Source organism: Camelus dromedarius, chromosome 13 (assembly GCF_036321535.1).
Source record: "Camelus dromedarius isolate mCamDro1 chromosome 13, mCamDro1.pat, whole genome shotgun sequence".
Taxonomy (NCBI): domain Eukaryota; kingdom Metazoa; phylum Chordata; class Mammalia; order Artiodactyla; family Camelidae; genus Camelus; species Camelus dromedarius.
The window spans coordinates 1,967,357-1,983,013 of NC_087448.1; the positions used below are offsets into that span (position 1 = coordinate 1,967,357).

Consider the following 15,657-nt stretch of genomic DNA (forward strand, 5'->3'; position numbering starts at 1 on the left):
AGCGCACTGCAGCGCCTGCCTCCTCAGACCTGGCCTGTGACAGCAGGTGCTCGGGGCCATAGGAAGCCTGGAAAAGGCAGGACGTGCAGGGGACGAGATTGAAGTGACTCGTACTCTCACCCGGAGAATTGCTAGCATCGGAGCATAGTTCCTGCTGGCAGTTCTCCTGTTCACATAAATACACAGAGAAATAGGTATCTGCCAAACTGACGGCTCGCCTGGAGCGCAATTTTAATTTAGATTTTTTCACTGGATACTGTATTTTGAGCATTTGGCCGCACTGTAAAACGCTCTTCACGAGCATGTTAAGTAGCTGGTGAGTAACACCCGTCTTTCCGCACTTCTTGCCAGGCGTGGCCGCACAGACACGGAACCAGCTCCTTAAAACGGGCGCTTCGGAAGTCGGAGCTTTCACCGAACCCACTATTCTGCCTGAACCTCTGAAGGTGGGGAGCCTCCCCGGGCGGGGAGGGGCCCCGCGCTGCCTGCGCTCTGTGCTCCCACGTCTTGAAGTCGCGGGAAAGAATCCACCCTGAGCACCCTCCTGTGAGAGAGCTCGGGCAGGGACGTCACAATCGCACGGGGGCGAGACCGGCGGGACACGCGGACCCCCGCTCCGGAGCGTGGGGCGTCCCCCTGCCCGCCGAGACCCAGGCTGCGTCCCCCTCGGATCTCGCAGGAAGGACGCCTGCTGGACTGATGGCAGCTGGGGGAGGGATGCCCGCTTCCTGCACCACAGGAGCCCGCCTGCCTGGGCCGGGCGGCTGGGACTGACGACAACAGTCCACACGTAACAGCTGGTGCGTCTCTGATGGGGACCCAGGCGGCCCGGCCGTCTCCCAGCCTGCGCTTGAGTGATGCGAGCTCGTTAAAGCCAGTGTTCTGGGTTCCAAGTGCCCGTGTCGAATACACAAAGCCTTGGGTGCCTCACTCACTCGCCAAACAATGGGCACATTCCCCCTCGGCCGAACGTCCGTCGGTGATGTTGTGAACACTACGTCTTTTAAACCCATCAGTTTCACACCCACAGATTAAGCTGCACCCTAGATCGTCTCTGTCTTCCTCTCAGGCCCTCACTGAGCACGGCCAGGTCCTCTCTCCTCCATACCAGCCGCGCACACGGGGACTCACACCAACTGGGGGAGAAAGCGGGTCAGTTATTAATCTGCACTCGGAGAGGAGCTACAGGGGCCGTCCTGCCCTGGCCACGGAGGGTAAACACGGCCAGGGGGTCACCGTCCTAACTCGCCATGAGGGAACGCTGGCACTAGGAGGAGAGGCAGGACTCGTGCCACGCGGTTCTCACCTGATCTCAGGAGGGCTTTCTGGCCCTCCCTCGGGAGCTGCGGTGCAGCGCGTTCGCCCCCGCCCCTCCTGCCATGGCGACTTACCCCGGAATCCAGGCAGACCTCTCTCTCCCGGAGGACCTCTCAGTCCAGGGTGTCCAGGCAGTCCAGCGTCTCCCCGGGGCCCGGGCTGGGCCCCCAGGACTTCTCCAGGAAGGCCCCTGTCCCCTGGGGGCCCGACCGGCCCTGGCAGGCCCGAGGGACCTGCGGCCCCATCCAGGCCAGGGGGGCCTACTGCGCCTTTGGATCCTCGGGGCCCCACGAACCCTGCAGGGAAACACAAGTCGTCCCCGTCACCGGAGGGCGGCGTCACGGCGTTCTAAGGTCGGAGCAAGAGGCAGGAGGCGGCCAGCTTGAGCCCTGGCCCGCCGCTGGCCGCCCCCCGCCGTCTGGCCCCAGCCCTACGACCTGGCCAAGGTGGACACGGCCTCTGAGCTTAAATCTTCGTCATTCACAGGATGTGTTGTGCAAATAATCCCAGAGAGGAGCTTCCAGGCTGTGTGTGCAGGCAGAGCCCAGCAGGCCAGGACAACCAGACCCTCAGAGCCCAAACTCTGCCCCCGTAACTCTCCCTGCTACTAAACCCCTGGTCATCAGTCAGTTCAGAGATGCTCTGAAGGGGACTCGACACCCCTATTGCCTCCTGCCACCTGCCATGTCCAGGCGGAGGCCCGCGTGGCCACATGCTGGGAGAGTTGTGACTTTCCTGGATGCGTGGGCTATGGCCTCACCACACCACATCCCCGCTCAGGCCCTCCCCGCGATGTGACCTCAGACTGAACTGCAAGAGTGACAGTCACACGTCGGTCCAACGGGAAGCCTCCGAGGTCACTGCAGCCACGGCTGCAGGTGGGGGTGTGGGAAGCACAGAGCCCTCCCCCCGACCCGTGGGTGAGCCTGACGGAAAGCTGCCACCTCCCGGGACAGCGGGCTGACCGTGGCAGCCGTGTCGGGAACACGGAACAAGGCTAACCCGAGTACTGATCAGCTGGACCACGTGACTTCCGCACAGGAGGAGCGGGCTTTCGTGGAAATGATGAATCTGCTCACGGGAACAGTGGGCTTCACTCTGCACGTGGACCTTCTCTCTGGAATGGACTCCCTCTGGGTTTTGCCATCTTTGAAGGTGGGGCTTTCATTTTCTTCCTCATGTGGTGGTGGGAGCATCCGGCACATTCCATCCCCATAAAAAGGGATGTGTGTTTCAAGCCTGGAAGCTCAGTTCCTCGTTTGCGCCTTCCCTCTGGTCTCCCCAACCTCCCGCTTCACTCGGGGGCTACACTTCACTGCACAACAGGCTCTCTACACCTGGTGGCCTGCCCAGATCCTCTGATGACAGCACACAGCCTCCTTTCTCACTCCAGGCAGTTCAAGTCTGCTTGGCTGGGCATCAAATTCTAAGATTACGACTCACCCTTCTTATTCAAAGCCTGGAGGTTTTAACAAATTAGCATCTTCTCAAAACAATTCACACTTAACTTCAGGATCTGTGATATCACCAAAGCGACAGAGCTGTAACTTCTAAACCCCCTAGCGTGGCAGCAGAGTGGTACCATCTGAGCCTCTGGTGTGTGGGCAGAAACACTTTCCTTCGCTTCTCTCCAAAGGCTTGATAAAAGACCCAGGGACCATGCCTCCTGACTTTGCAAACCACGAAGAGGCACCAGCACGAAAGGCACCAGCTTCGAGGTCTGCAGCAGCCTCTGTGGGCTGGAGCACCGGACCCAGGGGCCAACGCAAAGTCAAACGTTGAGGATTCAACCAACTGCCGGTAAAACGGGATACATCTTTGCTGAAAACATTTGCTCGGGGCTAAATCTACGGAGCCTGCTGTTCTGTGTGGCAGTCCGGAGTGTTCCATTTAGTTTCTGGAGCTGAGTTTGAAAGGAATGCTGACAAGCTGGAGGGCAATCATGGAGGGGTGGTCAGAATGCTGAGGGCACGGAGGTTATGCCAGAAAGAGAAAGTTCGCATTCCTGGGGTCGGCTCTGCCCGTTCACGAGATGTCCGTGGGGAACGTGGCCGGGTCCCGGGTGTCTGTGAGGCCCGGTTATGAAGAGAACCGCTGGCTCAAGGAACAACCAGCGAACAGCCTCGGAGGAGGCAGACTTCACCCCAGCCGAGCAAGGACTTCCCAGCAGTGAGAGAGAGTCAGTGTTCCACAGGTGCCGGCGGCAGGAGTGACTCCAGCAGAGGCTGGGAGAGCACGTGGCCGGGACCTGGTGGGAGACGTCCGGCTTGGGTGGCCTTGGTGACTTCCACGGCTTTGTCTAGGTAACGCGGTTCCCCAGCGCCCGGGCCTCTGCGCACCGGCAGCACGGCCACGCCCCCGCGCAGCGCCCCGGCCGGCGCCACCGAGGGGCACCTGGGTCTGAGGCCACTGAGCCAGGTTCTAGAACACGCAGGCCCCCAGGCAGGTACTCCCGACCTCTCACCACAGTTCACTCCTGGAAACACGTTCATTTTCCTCCACATGGAGCTAAAAGGATTCAGCTCTTTTAGTCCCTAAATGGCTTTCATGATTCTTTGCTGCGTCAAATGTAGATGGAATGGTTCAAACTGTTCACTCAGACGAGCTGCAGACTGTGGCGCGGGCAGGCGGCGCTGTGACCCGCAAAACCACAGGTGCTCTGTGTGGCACCAGGTGTGCGAGCAGCAGCCCAGGACTGGACGATGAGCCGAAACGACAAGCCCAGGAGAGGGCGACATCGTGCACCCTTAGAATGTTCCATACCAGCCAGGGGAAAACCCCTCTGCGCCCTGTCCCCTTGTCCTGCAAGATCTGTAAGTTTCTTCTGCTGGCACGACGTCAGTGAGGAAGAGGTCGTTTTTTAATTTCCCAAGGACGAGAACAGAAGCCGTCACCAAGCGTTTGTCGAAACAGTTTCTAAGTGTTAAACAGCACTAGTGCTGGGCACCCCGATCACACAGTCACCTCCCAAATCTAGGGGGCTGGGGCGTCCCACCCCAACTCACCTGGGGGTCCTGGGAATCCCTCCCGGCCCGGGTCTCCCGGGAGACCCTTGAGCCCTGGTGATCCGTCAGCTCCTGACAATCCTGGAATCCCTCTGAGGCCTTTGACACCTAAACAGCCCAAAACCAAGACACGGTCAGAGCCCCATGAGGCAAGCCCTGCAGGACGTGAGCAGGAGAGGGTCAAGTCCACGCCAGACTTAACACAGTGTCTATGAAACCAGGAAGTGATGAGGCTGGGGGACGTCAACTCTGAAACAGTACCTGTGACAGCCAAGGGACGACCAGCTCGGCCAAGGGTCAGTCTGCACCGGAAACTAAGTGTCCGTCTACCTGGGAAACTGAGTGTCCGTCTACGCCAGCAACTAAGTGTCCGTCTACCCGGGAAACTAAGTGTCCGTCTACCCGGGAAACTGAGTGTCCGTCTCCCCCACGATTGTGTGGACAAACCCCAGCCCCAATGATCTGTGTTCGTCTCACTCAAAACCCCAAAGAAATAATCCCCCAGCGTGGATCCTCTTCCCATAACCCTGGGACACAAAGGGATAAAAGCACAGAGCTAGCTGTCCTGTCCCAGCCTTAAAGAGGCGCCTTTGTCTCTGGCCACCAGGTCGGGCCGGAGCTGAGGCTTGAGTTCTGTGTGGCAGGGACCCTCTCTCTTAGCCTAGGGTTCAGTCGCCACTGACTCCTAGTGACGAGAGGAAGTCGGCTTCCTAAGGAAGCTGCCAGTGTGCAGTGGGGTACTGAGAACACAGCGACGTCTGGGCAGGGCCACATGGGGGCAGAGGAAGGCGAGCAGAGGGGAGGGGGTGGTGCAGACGCGCAGAGAGAGGCTGGAGGTGCCCTTCCTTACCTGGGGCGCCTGGGGGGCCCGGCAGGCCTGGCGATCCCTTGGGCCCTCCGACGCAACCTGGGAGGAGAGAAAGGGAGAGCTGTAGCCGCCTTCGACACCGAGCCCTGCGGCTTCAGGTGTTGCCAAGGTCCAGAGCAACAGCCACAGAAAGCAGCTGCCATCTTACGATCAGGGTGATCTAACGACTCGATGAACCTTGATGCCGATGGGATTAGAAGTTTAACTTCATTGTGTGACCAAGTCAGAAATTCATATGAAACGCAAATGAGACTGGGCGCCGTGCTGGCTGAGGTCCCCCCTCACTGAGGGCAACACCACGCACAGCCGCCACCCATCCCTGTCAGTCCGAGTGAATCCCTTTCCTTGGCTGGAAATGCACCCCTGGGACAGAGGAGGCTTCTGATTTCAAAAGGAATTCTTTGACTTCTCCTTTGTGACGCTGGCTACTTTCGGAATTAGCCATAGTAACTCCCTGCTGTGAGCGGTGCAGAAGGAAACCCCGTGGCAGCCACTTGTGGCTGGTGACACTGTGCGGGGGGGGGGCGGGGGGGAAGCAGGCCCAGCAGTTCTTGGGGATGTCCCTGGTCTGTCTGCCTGTGACTTGGGAGGGCTCCTATCTTGGCTAGACAATGGCCAAACAGGGGCTTTGGCCACCTCTGTCATCCGAGGGGTCTGGGTGCAGAGCCCAGCACAGGTCGTAAAAGGAAGGAGCCTGGCCGTGGCCCGGGGGCCCTGCCTCAGGCCCACAGAGCCTCACACCAGCTCTCTGCAAGCCCCGCGTCACCATCCCTGCTCTGCATCCCCCGCCCTGAGCGCCTGGCCCGTTCCCGCACGCATGCAGGGGACCCTGGATTCTGGTGCTGCTTCCAATCCTGGCCTTCATCTGGAGAGTTTTGCCCAAACTCTCAACTGTCACTTGGGAGCTGCTGCCATCCAGATGTGCTGCTGGCCCCTTCACCTCCGCCAAACTCATCCTCTCTGCTCCACTCCCCAAAATCCTGATCGTGGATCCTGCATCCCCTCCTGTCCTGGACTCAGGGCTCTCCTGGGCCCCCCACCTCCATGTCCAAGTCCACCCTGGCTGGAGACATCGCCTGTCCGATGGCAGCCGGGCCAACTTCTGGATGGTCCCTCTCCTCTTAGTTCCTCACTAAGTCCAGGTCACCTGCACTGTGTCCTCATCCTCAGCCCTGCCCCTCCCAGCGTTCATCTCTCGCTGGACCAGACTTCTCACAGACACCTGGACTCAGTCCTCACCCTGCAAACAAGCAAGCAATTCACAGCTGCCCTTCACCCACACAGAGACGTGCTTTCGGTATGAACGCACTTATCTGCGGAGTTCACACTGACGTTACGAGCTGACGCTTTGTGCCGTGGGGACACCTTGGTGACCCAATGGTTCTCACGTCTGCCCTGCCGTTAATTCCGAGCTGAGGCAGATGGAGCGCAGCCCCAGGGCCGCACGTGTTTGTGTTTCTGGCGGCAGCTCCACGCCCACGGCCGGGGCTCACACCTGTTCCTCATGAGCCCACACCCCACACCCCGAGAGCTCTAAGGCCACCTGGCGGGGATCGCAGTACCTGGCTGGCTGGTCTCCTGTCTGCCTGCTCCGATTTCCTCATGAGCCCACACCCCACACCCCGAGAGCTCTAAGGCCACCTGGCGGGGATCGCAGTACCTGGCTGGATGGTCTCCTGTCCGTCTGCTCCGATGGGCCTTTTCACACCTGTATCACAATCTGGCGCAAGACACAGGGACAGAGTGAGGCGACTGTGTGACAACGGGAGGTGACTGGCGTGTCCTGAGTGTGGGGTGGGGAGGCTGGGACGGGCAGGGAATCAGAGGCCCACTGCTGAACTTCCGTGCTCAGCCTCTGTGAGTCCAGCACAGAGGAGAGGCCCCGTGTTCCAACTGGTGGGAGGAGGCTGCAATGGGTCCAGAAAACCCCGCGGCTGGGTGTCGCTTGGATGTGCTGAGAACCGATGGCGCGACAGACACAGCGTCTCCTGTGACTGCCCCCTCCCTCCGGGGAATTCACACGCTGCCCAGGAAGAACAGCGATGTTGAAGCATGAACAGCGTCTCATGACTGGAAGCCACAGGCGTGGGACCCTCCATACCTATCTGTCCCGGAGTGCCTGGGAGGCCAGGAGGCCCGGGGAAGCCTGGCGGTCCAGGTAATCCAGCATCTCCGGGGAAACCGCGGTCGCCTTTGGGGCCAGGCAGGCCCAGTCCTGGGGGCCCGCTTTCTCCTGGAATGCCCTTGGTGCCGGGTGCTCCTGGGTAGCCCGCATCCCCTGGGGGGCCTTTGATGCCATCACCCTAGGAGAGATTCGGTTTAGCGTGTACCATATACGGAAACTTCACATTCAGCCATATTCCCAGCTCCCCTCCCTGTCCCCCGAATTCTGTGCTATGGATATGGATACAGAGCAGGAAGACGGCAGAGGTGAGCAGGAACCAGCACCCATGGTCTGACCAAGTCCCAGAAACAAAGGACAGACTATAGCAGCCATGGGCAACACACTAGAATGCAGTTCTGGAAGGCGTATGAGTCTGTTTTTCTTTTTCCAAGCCACTAGCTTGGACCTTCATTCTCAGTAAGAATTCTGCAGGAGGACAGTTAGGCACAGATTTGGAACTACAGGAACAGGAATGCGTTGTTTTACTGTCAAGATTAAGCGTTTGTGACCCATCGGAAAAGGAAAGGGAGTCTGGTCTGGACAAGAGAGAGCAGTGTGCTCATTAGAAGTAAGAAGAGATGGTAGGACGGAGGAGCAGGAAGCTGGGCCCTGTCCTGCTCAGGAAGCTACTCAGCAGGTGTGGAAGCCGGGGGTGGGGCCAGAGCGCTCAGAGGGGAGGGGCCGGGAGAGCCAGGAGTTAGGACGGTGCTGAGGGCACCCGGAGGGCAGGGTGGGGTCCGGGAGGGGGGAGGGGGGGTCTGGCCCCAGCGGTGTCTGCCCTCCTCCGTCTGGCTCTGCCCTCCCCCGAGGGCTCTGCAGGTTTTCAGACATCCTCTTTCCACCACCTGCATGTCTCTGTCAAAAATGAAGCTTCGTATTTTATAACTGACCCTGGGAAACGGCGTTCTACCCTGCGTCTTAGAGCATCCCGTCTCATTCTCCGCTACACCAGGAGGGATGTTTATGGACTCCGTTTCTTTTAAACGTTCCCTCTGGGCTTGGCTTCCAACCTAACTCACTGTTTCCTGAAAACTACGATCTCTGCTCATTAAAAGAGGACGGTTTGCCAGGGAGGATTCAGTGCGGAGCCAGCACGTCCAGCTCGGGCGTGCGGGGACATGACCCATCAGCATGGGGCTGGGCCGCCCCACCCCCGCGGCGACTCACAGGAGGGCCTGGGAGGCCCGGGAAGCCATCGAGTCCGTCTCGCCCCGGGAGGCCATCGTCCCCTTTCGTCCCTGGCACACCTGGGACACCGGGCTGTCCTCGCTCACCTGGGGAAGGATTGCAGTGTGAGTCTACTCAGGCCGGCAGCCCGGGAAGGGGGACGGTCCACAGATTCCTGGCCACAAAGACTGACCTTTGGTGGTGATTGTTCTGGAATCTCCCTTTATTCCTTTGGGCCCAGGAGGTCCAGTCTCACCAGGGGCTCCCTGTGGACACAAACACAAAGTCTCTTTCTCCTTCCTACTGTTAGGGCACCTGGGAAGACAATTACTTTCTGTTTATACAACTTGGGGGTCTTTATCTGTCATCAAGCCCAGAGCCAGAGACCTCTGTCCCTGGCCGCCTGGCCCAGTGCCACCCATCACAAAAGGCTTTGAGTGCTCGAATGTGGCCAGTGGGTCTGAGGCTCTGCATTTTTAATTTTAGTCAAAACTTTTTTTTCCTATGGTGGTAGTGGGGATTGAACCACTGAGCTATACCCTCCCCACAGTGGTCAAAACTTAATGGAAGTAGCCACACACGGCTGGACAGTGAAAACCAGAACAAAGTATGGTCCCCAGATGGGGAGACCAGCTTCCCGGGGGCTTGTTAGGAATGCAGAGCCTTGGGCCCCACCCTAGGGCACCTGAACCACAATTTGCATTTCAGCAAAATCCCAGGGGTTCATAAACTCAGTAACTTTGATTTACTATTTTTATTTAGTTTTTATTTTATTGGTGTTTTTGGTTGTTGTTTCTGTTGTTATAATGGAGTTTCCGCCCCCAGCATGAACTCACTAACTCTGCAGAAGCTATGCGCTCCCACACCAGGCTGCCAGCTCTAACCACAGCTTTGTAGAGTCCGGGCAAGGAGCAAGCCTCCAAGCACAAAGCAGGGGTACTTGGGACCATTCGATATAGAGAACAAGACAGCCTGTCTTCCTAACTGAAGGGAACCAAGGTTTAGAGACAATTCTTCACAGGAACACACTTCAAGCTGTACACCCTCGTTCGGGTCTTTCAATGAGCAGAAGCTAGCAGCTGAAGGCCTCAGGGCGCATTTTAATGAGTGCGATATGTTAGTTTGGGGCAAGTCTTGGTTGCTGTTATTCACAAGAAGATGGGAACTTTTAGTGCTGGTTTCATTAAATGGAATGTTTCAGGTGATTATGAGCTCTTTCCTCTGAAAAAAATTCCACAGGCACTTGATGTATTGATTCAGTTCTTTGCAGGGAAGGGTGACATTCTTTTAGTGTCCAGAAAGGACACTAGGAGGCGTCTCACACCCAGGAGGCGCAGGGCAAATGGATGGGCGCGTGGACTCATTCACTGACCGCCTGCTGCACTCCGAGCCTCCATCAGACCCTACTGGTGTGCACAGAAGGTGACGTCTGGGTACACGCTCAGGCGTTCCTGCGGCACTGTGACCGGCGACACGTAAACGTATAATTAGATGCAAGGTAGACACGATACCTAGGTGTTTGGACACACGTGCTGTGGATGCGCAAACACCCTGGCGAAAGCACGTGCCCTCGGGAGAGTGTAGACACAACACAGGCACAAAATGTGATGCCTCTGACTTCTAGGCAATATTCAGCCATTTTATAAACAGTCGAAGATCCCACCGGTTCTGCCCCTGTTCAGTTTGGATTCTCACCACGGACACTTTTTCTGAACATTTGAACGACATGCTGAGACGGCCATGACTTGGAGACGGTATCATTTTTAAACTAGGAGAAAATGTCACACTGACTGTTCAGCTGAATACAACGGCTGGTCTCCTGAGGAGCCCCGGGCACTGGAGCAGCGAGGTGCTCTGCACCCCGTCTTCTCCGCAAAGCTCCCGCCCACGAAGCCCTCCTGCGCCAGCAGCTCTGAGCAGCCACCATGTCGCCGGGTCTGGACACGGAGTCACAGCGTCTTAACCGTCCTTGGCCACGTGCCCTGGGCACTGGTTCCTCTACTGCTGAGAACACTGAACAACAGCTTTTCGCTACACGCATCTCCTGCAGTTCTCTACGTAAAAATAAATAAGAAATATAATTTCTATGCCTTCACCTGAAATTTGCTTTGAATCGTTGGTGAGTTAAGACCTGCCACAGAGAAAGAGCTGCTCCACGGTCTTTTCGTAAGAAGTGGAATGAAGTCCACTGGGCTGTGGGATGCCCAGGGGTCCGTGGGCAGAGCGTCATTCACCCAAAGTAAATGCACGGTTCACTTGGAAGTCTCACTTTTTGTCGAGTTAAGGGAGACTTTATAAAAAGCTAAATCGGTCCTACGCTAAATTTCAAGAGGTGAATGCTCAGTATGTAAAGTACTTTACATTCAGATGCTAGCAGGTTTTTTTTTTTTAAATATAATTCACATATCAAAATTAACTGTTTTAAAGTATACAACTCAGTGTTTTCTTGTTTTGTTTTAGTATTTTCACAAGGTTCTGCCACCATTCCTGTGACCTAATTCCACAGCATTTTCATCACCGACAGAGGAGACCACCACTCGCGTTCCGCCCGCCCAGCTCTCGGCAACCACCAGGCCACCTCTGTCTCTAGGTCCGCCTGTTCTGGACTCTCACTCGGGCACCGTACAGCATCTGTTCCCTCGCATCTGTCTTACGTCACTCGGCACGTCTTTGAGGGGCGCCACCCCGTAGCGTGCGTCAGCTGGCGCTCCTGTGGATGGCTGAATAACCCCCCGTGGGCAGGCAGCCCACGTTTGCTCTGCCCATTCAGCAGCTGATGGGCGTTTGGGTTGTTCCCACTTCCCGGCTCGGACCGCCAGTGCTGCTGTGCGTGCGCTGCACGTGCGCACGTCGATGCACAGGTTTGATGTGCACGCGCGTCTGCAGCTCTCCTGGGTCTGAACTAGGAGGGGGCTTTCTGGGTCACATGGCACATCTATGTCGGACTTTCTGAGGAGGCATCACACTGTTTCCCGTAGCGGCTGCCCCATTCCACATTCTTACCAGTAAAAGCTTTAAAATTCCTCCTGGTGTTTCTGAATGGAGCCCTGGGTGCACAAGGGTTGTTGCTCTGAAGTGGGGTTAACTTGACAAATAAAAGCCGGAAACGGGGGAGCAGGGACAGGTGTCGAGGACACCTTTCTGGCCTCGTGGTGAGCGGCTCTCTTACCTTGAAGCCCGGGAACCCGGGGATGCCGTGCTGGCCCGGGTCTCCTTGGCCGCCTTTCCTCCCTGGCTCCCCATTGATGCCTGGGAAGCCCTTGGGTCCTGGCAGCCCCGGAAGGCCCCCGACGAACTGGTCGCCCTCTGCACACCTACAGTCCCCGGCATCACCTGTTGGGGGGGTGCCTGTTAGTCATTCAAGAAGGTTTTAAACACTCCTGTTGGCTCTGCGGGGACAGGAGGTCCAGGTGGGCAGGGGCTGGGGGCACACCACACTCCACACACCACCTACTCTGGTCCTCACACTCTCTTTCTTAGACGAGAGGTGTGAGTCACTGGTCTCCTTGGGGTGCAGAATTCTCTGATTCAATGTATAAACATTTGCCAAATTTAGTGAAGACACTTAAAGAGGTGTGGATGGAGTTGGGGAGTCAGCTGTGGGAAGGCTCTGCTGGGCCTCAGGGGTGCGGGAAGGAAGGACCAGGGTGAAGGGGAACTGGAGGGAGGGCAGCCTGGCAGCGGCCATGGGCTTGGAGGCCAAGGTCATGGTGGGTGAGGAAGAGATACGTGCCCTCCCTTCTATCTGGCCACAGCTGGACCCACCCGAGCTGGTGGCTGGCGGTAGGGTGGGCTCTCAGGGCACGGAGGGCGACAGGTGATGGCTCAGGGGGCCGAGCTGCACCGCTGACCCACGATGCCTGATTCCTGCAGGCGGCTGCATCCCCGACGGGTCTGATGCAGCCCACGCCCCACACTCACCCCAAAGGTCTGGGGGGTCACACGCCGGGACACCCGGGGCTGGGAGAGCTAACAGGGCCCACCGAGGTCCCCCTGGCCGGCCATTCCCCACAATGATGGTGACATCTGAGTGCAGCAGGAGAGGAGCGCTCATTCCCACCGCCCCTCCGCCCCGCCGGGGACCGAGGGCCGGGCAGGCACGTCGCTCCAAGTCTCGGCGCCTCGCTCAGGGTGTCGGGTCAGGGCCAAACCAGACGATGACCCTACAGCCCTTTGCAAACACTCGTCACAATTTCCAGGAGCCGAGCACTCAGATGAATCATCTGAATCCAGCCTGTGACGTCACTGCGCATCTTTTTTGTCCCATGTTGGGCCCCGTGCTCCCTAAAAATTCAGTGATGAGGGTGGCGTACAGAACAGAGACAGGGGAGCCAACTGAGAGCAGGTGCACAGAAAATGCAGAGACTACGTCCCCATGTGATGCCCTCGGGGGTGGGGTGTGGGGGAAGGGGCTCCTGCTCATCTCAGAGCCAGGGAAGGGGTGACGTGGCTCCAAAGGGCCAAGGAGCTCCCGCCCCCTTCACTCCCAGCCATCCTCACCTTTCCATCCTTTCTGTCCGCGAGCCCCGGGAAAACCCGATGGCCCCGGGTAGCCTATCCTTCCTTTTGATCCTTTAAGGCCGAAAAGGAAACCTGAGGAGAAAACCCACAAGGACGGCAGGTTAGCACAGCCTGGGACCTGCACCCCCGAGCCCCATGTCGGACCTTTACAGCTGAGTCTCCCACAGGAGGTGACCCCCACACTCCAGCTCCATCTCGACTCCTCTTCAGAAAGCCATTGCTCCCAGGGTTGCAAAGACATGTGAGCATCTCTGATTTTAGTTTTTCCATTAAAATCTAGAAATAGAAATCTTTACTTTTCAGAAGGACTGAGTCCAAAACAGAGTTGAATTTTTTTAACCATGTATTTTCCTCATGTGCTAAAGACTTGGGTTCTAAGACCACCACAACTTCTGGTTCCCAGAAGGACAAAAACCAGACCAAAACAGAACCATAAAGGATGTTAAATGAACTCGCTTCCCCACTCCGTCCTCTCCCCTGGACAAGGCGCACCCCTGTGCACCTCCCCCCAGCAGCACCGTCTTTCCTGTTTTACTCCGTTGGGTGCACACGTGCACACATGAGTTTGTGTAATTGGATAACTTGTGATCCATCCCTTCCACCCCACCCTCACCCCTCTCACTAGGATCAGGGCACGTCAGAAGTCCTGCCCCGTCTTCAGGGCTCTGACAATTCCGAGCAGGGATGTCCGGCGAGGAAAGCCCACAAGACTCTCCACGTCCCACCCGAGCGCGGCGCCACCTTGTGGTGAAAGCGGGGCTGCGCATTCCGGGGAAGCACCGCTGCCGTGTGGACTCCAGGGGTCCAGCTCCCGCTGCGGGGTTTGCAGAGACGGGCGCGCCCCATAGAGGGGTGTGCTGGCTGGGGGGCTGGGGGAGACCCAGAGCTGAGTCTGGGGCATGCACAGTTGGAGATGCCCGCGAGACACAGAGGGTGACAGCGTGTCAAGTTAACAGCTGGGCTGAGTCTGCAGCTGAGAGTCCAGAGCGGGGCTAGAGACACAGACAGGGAGAGCTGGCTCCTAACCAGCATTTAAATTCCTGGGAACGCAGGAATTGGCTCGGTAGAGAGTACAGAGACAGGAATGCTGTCGTCTGCTGGATGGTGGAGGAGGAAGAAGGAGGAACTAACAACGGAGTCTCCGGAAGAAAGACCAGAGAGACAAGTGGGGGAGAAGAGGGCGTCATGGAACCGTGGACGAAAGCGTGCAAAGCGGGGCAGGTACCAGCTGCGTCCTGTGCAGCTGGGAGGATGCTAATGGAGCAAACGGCACCCAGGATGTGGCTCCCCAGGTCACAGGTGACCAGGTCAAGAGCACGTCAGTCCAGTGGTGGCCTGATGGCTGTATGTTACGTCTCCAGGCGCTCCTGATATGGGAGGAGAAGCTGGTGTCACAGGCAGTTACTGATCATGGACACTCCAGGGACGCTAGCTTTTTAAATCTGAGACAAAGATGTGGTGGGTGCTCCTCACAGTTAGAAAAGGTGCTTCATGGCCATCTTCAGGTGCTGTCCTGCCTCCTTCCTACACTGTTTTTTCCTTATCTGATCAATTAATAATTTCAAACAAGTCCCACAGAAGAGCATTGTGCCTCTGAGATGTTTCCAACATGACTTTCCTGGAGAGGCCAGAGGCCATGACAAACCTGGGGGTTGCTGACTTCTGGAGCACAGTGGACCCGCCCCAGCAGCCGACTCGGTGAACTGAGCTGTAACTGGGAGTGAGCAAAGTATTTTTCTCAGAAAGGAGACCGACTTCACGGTTTGATTTTGCTGGAATGGCAAAAGGCATTCTGGTTTCCATTAGTAAAACTGGGTGAAATGCAGTTAACATGAGAAGAATCCAACAATTTCATTCCCAGGGAAAAGCTGAACTCTCTGGGGCTCAGGGTCATTGATACTAAATTGTGACTATACACAGAGCCATTTTAAAAGGCCATTACTGTTGGCTACTTTTTGTAGAAGTGATTGCTTTAAAAAAAGCAATTTGGGAACACTGTGTCTCATAAAGTAAAATAACTATTTCAAGAAGAACAAAGTTATATACTTTAAAAACTTTGTTAATAAAATGTATCAGACACTGTTTCATCTACTTTATAAATTCTCCCTTCTCTAACAATATGGACCACAAATTAGTTAACTTGTTTTCAGATGACTTACGTTAAACCTGTGATTTACTAAGCAAGATTTTTAAAGCCAGTTGGTAGGTGTTTGTATCTTTACCAAAATGGAGTTTAGTTACAGGAATGATGGCAAGGGGTGGCCTTCGACCACAGCCTTTAAAGATGCATATGCTCAGGCTTTTATCTTTGACACGTCACATTTTGTTGCCAAAAGGGGAAAACTCAACAGATACCATTCAGTCCAGAAATGCATTCCTCGTAGAAACTTAGCCATTATCACAAATGCCACAGTAGTAAGTATTACTGCCAGGATAATAAAAAGTATCAGAGATAATGCCTCTCAAATTATTCGGCAAATTCCAGGGAAACGTCTGCACCCAAAATCTTTCAAGAGTGTGAGAAGCTGGTTTCTGCAGCTGGAGGAAAACTGGGAACATAGAACCACAGTGACTTAAGTATCGACTGCAGAACACCAACTAGAACCAGAGAGGCA

General features: G+C 56.4%; 1 protein-coding gene and 1 long non-coding RNA gene across 2 annotated transcripts in view; one reads left to right on the forward strand and one right to left on the reverse strand.

Moving 5' to 3' along the window:
- Positions 1-15,657, reverse strand: part of COL4A2 (collagen type IV alpha 2 chain) — a 162,030-nt gene that overhangs the window by 20,817 nt on the left and 125,556 nt on the right. The window contains exons 21-29 of the mRNA XM_031466312.2: positions 13,022-13,114; positions 11,691-11,854; positions 8,715-8,787; positions 8,522-8,628; positions 7,292-7,493; positions 6,851-6,910; positions 5,173-5,229; positions 4,323-4,430; positions 1,392-1,613 (exon numbers count right to left, since the gene is read on the reverse strand). Of these exons, the coding sequence (XP_031322172.2) occupies positions 1,392-1,613; positions 4,323-4,430; positions 5,173-5,229; positions 6,851-6,910; positions 7,292-7,493; positions 8,522-8,628; positions 8,715-8,787; positions 11,691-11,854; positions 13,022-13,114 (1,086 nt within the window). The remainder of the gene's footprint in view (positions 1-1,391; positions 1,614-4,322; positions 4,431-5,172; positions 5,230-6,850; positions 6,911-7,291; positions 7,494-8,521; positions 8,629-8,714; positions 8,788-11,690; positions 11,855-13,021; positions 13,115-15,657) is intronic.
- LOC135322758 (uncharacterized) lies at positions 287-11,544 on the forward strand. The gene is made up of 2 exons (XR_010383566.1): positions 287-446; positions 10,982-11,544. It is a non-coding gene; the product is annotated as an uncharacterized LOC135322758 (long non-coding RNA).